The 6,203-nt window shown below is 40.1% G+C and overlaps 1 protein-coding gene across 1 annotated transcript; it reads left to right on the plus strand.

Annotated features, from left to right (window-relative positions):
• The first annotated feature begins 1,640 nt into the window (after positions 1–1,640).
• irx3a (iroquois homeobox 3a) lies at positions 1,641–5,132 on the plus strand. Its single transcript, XM_060859598.1, has 3 exons — positions 1,641–2,150; positions 2,892–3,951; positions 4,769–5,132. The coding sequence occupies exons 1-3, from the start codon at positions 1,938–1,940 to the stop codon at positions 4,795–4,797; spliced, it is 1,302 nt and encodes a 433-aa protein (XP_060715581.1). The 5' UTR covers positions 1,641–1,937; the 3' UTR covers positions 4,798–5,132.
• Positions 5,133–6,203: the final 1,071 nt, after the last annotated feature.

Raw genomic sequence — 6,203 nt, forward strand, 5'->3', positions numbered from 1 at the left:
TCTTGAATCGTTTTTGTCAACATGCCTGGACACGGTTAAAGAAGACATAAAAAAAAAAAACCTGGACGCGCTGAATAGGCGGTGTGAATGAGAGTATTATAGAGTTACAAATTACACAGCAGACGCTGCTATGACAAATACAATTATAATCATCAGTTTAAAAGCAGATTGAGGGCGTTTATTGAAGTGCAAGGCTTTCTTGGAAATCTAAACGCAATATGTTCTTAACTCATGTTTTTAAATCTTAATATATCTGAGGGTTTTAGCCTCTATACTCTTTAAATAAGCTGAAGACTCGACCACTCATACGAGCCGTTGTTTTGCAGAGGATTAGGAGAAACACGAGGGTATGATGATCCAAAGTCCGGATGTAAAACAATCATGAATGTGTCCCTGACATATTTTCATCTCTTGGATTCAAGGAATTTCAATTCACGTCGTGTTGTTTAGTTTTAATCCGCATTATTTACAGGAGGCTTGGGAGGCTATCAAAGCCATCATTTGTAGGGCAATCCTTGGTCTTATATGATCAAGATCAAATATGATAATGCGTAATGAGAGCGTTTCTAATTATGCTTTTTAAAAAAAATCAAAGCAGCTTCAGGGTCAAACACACACACATCTATCTATCTATCTATCTATCTATCTATCTATCTATCTATCTATCTATCGTCATATATATCCATATGATACCGATCATGCAAAACAACTGCAATAATAATAATAATAATAATAATAATAATAATAATAATAATAATAATAATAATAATAATAATAATAATACAGATAATGTAGAACGGACATGTCCTCCAGTCCACACCAGTGTGTATTACTAAAGCTGCCATTGGTGACGCGCTCACGGCGCAGGCGCTAATCGCCGGACTTCTCCATTCTTGTCAACTTACTCTTTGAAGTCAAAGACAACTTGTCAACTGGCTGGATGGTTGTAATTAAAGGCGCAAGCCAACACCGAGCAGCTCGTTCGACGTTTACTGAGATTAAAACTATAGTTAAAACAAATCTGAATCTATATAAGCAGATATTTTTCCCCCTCTTTTTTTTTTTTTTTGCTCGCGCGTACAAAACTCCGACAATGCTCTTCAAATCTTAAGTCCTTCAGACTTCGGCGGAAGAATTCACAAATTAAAGTAAAAGATAAACACAGAAAAAAAAGTCAAACTTAATACCTGCAAGAATTAAACGTACCGTTTGTGTGTTAAAGAGTAACGGAGAGGAAGAGTGTATGTGTGTGTGATAGAGAGAGAAAGAAAGAGAAAGAAAAGAGAATTAGCTCGAGAAACAGGGGAAGGAATGAAAAGGCGAACAAATGACAAATGAAATGATTGGCGAGCCATAAAATGAGATTTGAAACTCTTTCAAATAAGAGATCGCGACGTCAGAGCGCTTATCCACACGGAATAGAGCGGCAAGAGAGGAAAAAAGTGTGTGTGTGTGTGTGTGTGTGTGTGTGTGTGTGTGTGTGTGTGTGTGTGTGTGTGTGTTTGTGTGTATGTGTGTCTGTGTGTGTGTGAGAGAGAGAGAGAGAGAGAGAGAGAGAGAGAGAGAGAGGAGTGAACGTGGGGGAGAGACTTGAGAAATAGGAGGAGCTTCTGGGCGACTAGAAATGTCAATCAGAGCAAAAGGCGTCCCAATAATCTAAAGCAATCTGTAAGGACCTGACCTTAGTCCATTCAGATCAATAGGGAAGCGAGGGAGGGAAGCGGCCGGCGGATCGTTTACGCGCGGCCCGTTTTCGGAGGAAATATAGACTTCCCTTACACTTTTGTACTTATTGTACACTGGATATCGCAGCGCGCATCGAGAAAGCGATTTTTTGTGTGTGCACGCGTGTGTGTGTGCGCGTGTGTGTTCGTGTACGTGTGTGCGATTTCAGCAGACTGTTGTTGGGTGTTTTTTCCCTTCGTTCCCCAACTACAATGTCTTTCCCACAGCTGGGATACCAGTACATCCGACCGATATACCCGCAAGAACGGCAAGGGATCGGCAGCGCGCGCAACGGGAGCGAGCTCAGTCCGTCCGGCACGCTCTCCAACGTTCTCTCTACCATGTACGGATCACCTTTCACCGCCGCACACACCTACGGAGCGTTCCTTCCTTATTCAAACGACCTGTCCATTTTCAGTCAGTTGGTGAGTTATCCTCTCATGCAAAGATTACGTAAATCTTCCTTTTTTTTCTCTGCTCCTCTTGGTCTTCTTCTTACTCTTCCTCCTCCTCTTTGCCTACTCTTTAATCTGTTCTTTTAAATGCTACTTGTTGTGCGTTGCGCGTTTGGACACCAAAAACATTTCTGCAGGTTGTGGTAGCATGGTTTTGCAAGACAGGAGTGAACTTTGCTGTTGACTCCGTTTGGCAAATACGAAATGAAGAAAAAAGTAACAAATTAACCAATAGAACATTTTTTTTGTTACACAGAAACAGGCCTCTGTGTTGACGCCAAGCAATAATACAGGCAAATAATCAATATTATTTAACAATTATTATTTATACAAACAATATTAATCAGGAGGAATTTTCCATATTTATATATATATATATATATATATATATATATATATATATATATATATATATATATATATATATATATATATATATATAATATTGATTAATATTATTCTGTTTATAGAATTTCCTTGAAGATACTTTTATTTAAATATCTACACAATTTCTATATTAAATATTCTGGATTTTTGTGCACATATCTGTATTCATATATTAAATATTCTGATTTTTGTCTCTTAATAAATTCACTCTAATGCAACTTTAAAAAAGGACCGTAAAAATAAAGTTTTAGTTGTTGTATTTTCTAGGGCGCATATTCCCTCGTGTTTGTTTCGCATTCTAAAATTGTTGTGCTTATGTTTCAGGGAGCTCAGTATGAGCTAAAAGACAGTCCAGGTGTCCAGCACCCAGCGTTTGCTCATCCTCACCCTGCTTTCTATCCCTACGGCCAGTACCAGTTTGGGGACCCGTCCAGACCCAAAAATGCCACCAGGGAGAGCACAAGCACGCTGAAGGCCTGGCTCAGTGAGCACCGCAAGAACCCATATCCCACCAAAGGCGAGAAGATCATGCTTGCCATCATAACCAAGATGACTCTCACCCAGGTGTCCACTTGGTTCGCTAACGCACGGAGGAGACTGAAGAAGGAGAACAAGATGACCTGGACCCCACGCAACCGCACGGATGAAGAAGGCAACGTGTACAGCAGCGACCACGAAGGCGAGGATGGCGACAAGCGCGACGACGAGGAAGAGATCGACTTGGAGAACATCGACACGGAGCACATCGAGAGTAAGGACGAGCTGGACGAACAGGACGAGCTCCACTCGGATTCCAAGCTGGACGCCAGCTGCGACTCGGAAATCTCGGACGGCTATGAGGATATACACGGGCCCGAGCCGAAGCTTTTAAAAGCCGTGGCCCAAGACGGCAAAGACGCGCACGCGGTTGCAGATGCTGAGAGGCCCGATCACTTCAACCTCCACCACCATCACCTCCATCACCATCATCACCATCACCTTCCTCATTCATTGGACCTCAAAACACAGCCTCCCAGCAGCGAGCAGATCAAACTTAACCCGGTGTCCAACTCTCCTCCGGCTGAAAACAATGCGGCCCCGGTGCAAAAACCTAAGATCTGGTCTTTGGCTGAGACAGCCACGAGCCCGGACAATCCCCGGAAATCTCCACTCGTAAACGGGAGCTCATCTCAGGCCGTCATGCCTTCTCATAGACTCGTTTCATGCTCGGTGGGCAAACTGCAGAACTGGACGAGCCGTGCGTTCTCGGCGCACCAGCTCGCGCTGCTCAACTCAAACCACTATTTAGGACTGGCCAATCAGGCTTCAGCCAACGGCCTCGCGCTCTACACCGGCAACAGGCACACGGAAGAGCGCAGTGTCAGCTCAGAGATTGCACACACAGGTACATCACATCCCCCTCACTGAACCTGTGCCCACATTTGAATACTCCTCGTGAACTTGTTCCTCACGAACACTGTTTTCGTTTACCAATTCAGTGCATATATATAAATATATATAATTTTTTTCTTTTTCTTTTCTTTTGTCGTTCTACAAAAACTCAGTGCTTTCAGAGAATTCAAAGGTTTAACACTTGTATAGGAAAGGAGCATGCGCATTTAAGAGAGGGAAAGAAAAGCATCAAAAACTAGGTTTTTGTCAAGGCTGTTTTTAAATAGATTTCACAAACTCGAGCAGTGTAAAACTTTCACCTATATTCTATCTACAATCAGGTATCCAGATTGATTATTTTATTGTCATTGATGTTGTTTCAGAGAGATCTAGTGCCTTGGAAGCAGAGAGAAAGTTAAAAACAGCCCGTCGTAATCACTGAACTGTACCTTAGCAATTGTATTTTCAAGGTCATAATAATAATAATAGTAACTATTATTACTATTATTATTTTGTTTGATTTGCGTAATGTGTATTGGATAGCCACACGAGCTTCAACCAGATTTTCAATTTGTGTGCTTTCCTTTTTTTCTTTCTTTCTTTCTTTCTTTCTTTCTTTCTTTCTTTCTTTCTTTCTTTCTTTCTTTCTTTCTTTCTTTTTTTAATGTCAAAAAAGAGGGTTCAAACATCACAAACGCGTCATTTTGCAATAATTCAAACGAAAAACAGGCTACAAAATCAATTCCTTCCGAACAACCATAATTACTTTGCTATTTAAACTTTCACTTTCTTGTTCCAAAACCTTTTATAACTTCCCCTGTGTTTCTTAGGCCTCAGGATCAACCTGGAGCTGCCATGATATTATCCAACCCCCTTTTCCCAATTTCCTCATAGAGACTCTTTTATAAATCTTCATTTTAACCTGTCGTAAGGAATGTAAAATAAATAACACACCCTGTGTACTTACCTTGTAAGCATGTCCTTGTGTATAATTGCTAATGCAATGCTGTAAAAATTGTAGTCTGTGAGGTTTTTTCTTCCTCTTTTTTTTTTCTTTTCTTTTGTGAGGATTCGATGTTGCAATGTTTTGTATATATAACGTAAAGAAAGAAAATGTACATACTTGTGATCCAAAATTGTACAAGAAAGTCTATATTTTGGCTAATAAATGAACTGCGGCAACTTAAACACAAATGCGATGTTTTAATTTTAACAGAGGTATGGTTTAAGATTTAGGGCTTAATGAAAAGTTAAAAATCAATATACTGCCGTATTAAACAGTGCGTAAATATTCATATCAGTTTTTATTTTAAGGAGAATTGGGACGTATTGCTTTAACTATGATCAGAACTGTTTAATAGGATTCGGGTTTGGGAGCAGCCATACTGTGCAGAAATGATCACTGGCTGTGCTTTTTTGGATGTGCATTTCTCTTGAGGGAACTTCACCAGGGCTTCTGAGGCTTGGCTAAGCACGAATTGGACGATTTGAAACGTTTTCCTATTTCAGAGTCTCGGCTGTAATTAGCTCCTTCTTGAATCGCATATTTGGATATTAATGGAGGGGGATTATCCTCATCGAGGCGTAACAGCCAATATGAAATGAATAATTATTTCATTTATATTAGCCTGAAATCGCATACGACTCAATTTGGCTGAAATGAGAATTGATTTTTTTTTTTCTCGAACATTTTTTTGTAATTCTTTTATTATCTTATCCCTTTAAAGAAGCTAAAACAGTTCAAATACCTTTACGGGTTGTTTGCTTAATCTCCACTCTCATATGAAATGTGTGATTTGGCTTCTCTCTCTCTCTCTCTCTCTCTCTCTCTCTCTCTCTCTCTCTCTCTCTCTCTCTCTCTCTAGCTCTTCTTTTTTTTTTTATTAATGCATAATGAATTCTAATCAGACACCGATGCTGCGCTGCTTGCCATATGCCTGAGATACACTGAGAAATAATTTATTTATGTTTACACCCCCTTCACCTCCGTTCCCTCCATTTGCATGGAAGAAGCTTTGTTCCAGGGCTAGAAAGCTCGGGAAAGTTAGAGTTGGAGCTCCCTCTACAGTCTAGCACAATCAGCCCTTTGCCATGTTTGCGGGACGCACAGGGATCTGAGTTTGCCTCTTTTTTTTCTCTTCACTTTCTATTAAACCTTGTTTTAAAGGTCACTTGTGCAAGTGAGAGGGTATTTCGCGTTTTGTGGTGTATTAATAAATTATATATTTTTTAATTCCCCAACTCTAGAGAAAGATGATCATTTAT

The sequence above is a fragment of the Tachysurus vachellii genome, chromosome 23 (genome assembly GCF_030014155.1).
Source record: "Tachysurus vachellii isolate PV-2020 chromosome 23, HZAU_Pvac_v1, whole genome shotgun sequence".
NCBI lineage: Eukaryota > Metazoa > Chordata > Actinopteri > Siluriformes > Bagridae > Tachysurus > Tachysurus vachellii.

What these genes read in the sequence shown, in the direction of transcription:
- irx3a (XM_060859598.1), top strand. Translation starts at nt 1,938, where the DNA reads ATGTCTTTCCCACAGCTGGGATACCAGTACATCCGACCGATATACCCG. An exon ending in TGTCCATTTTCAGTCAGTTG is followed by an intron (nt 2,151 to 2,891) that starts GTGAGTTATCCT and finishes CTTATGTTTCAG; the next exon opens with GGAGCTCAGTATGAGCTAAA. An exon ending in CTCAGAGATTGCACACACAG is followed by an intron (nt 3,952 to 4,768) that starts GTACATCACATC and finishes TGTGTTTCTTAG; the next exon opens with GCCTCAGGATCAACCTGGAG.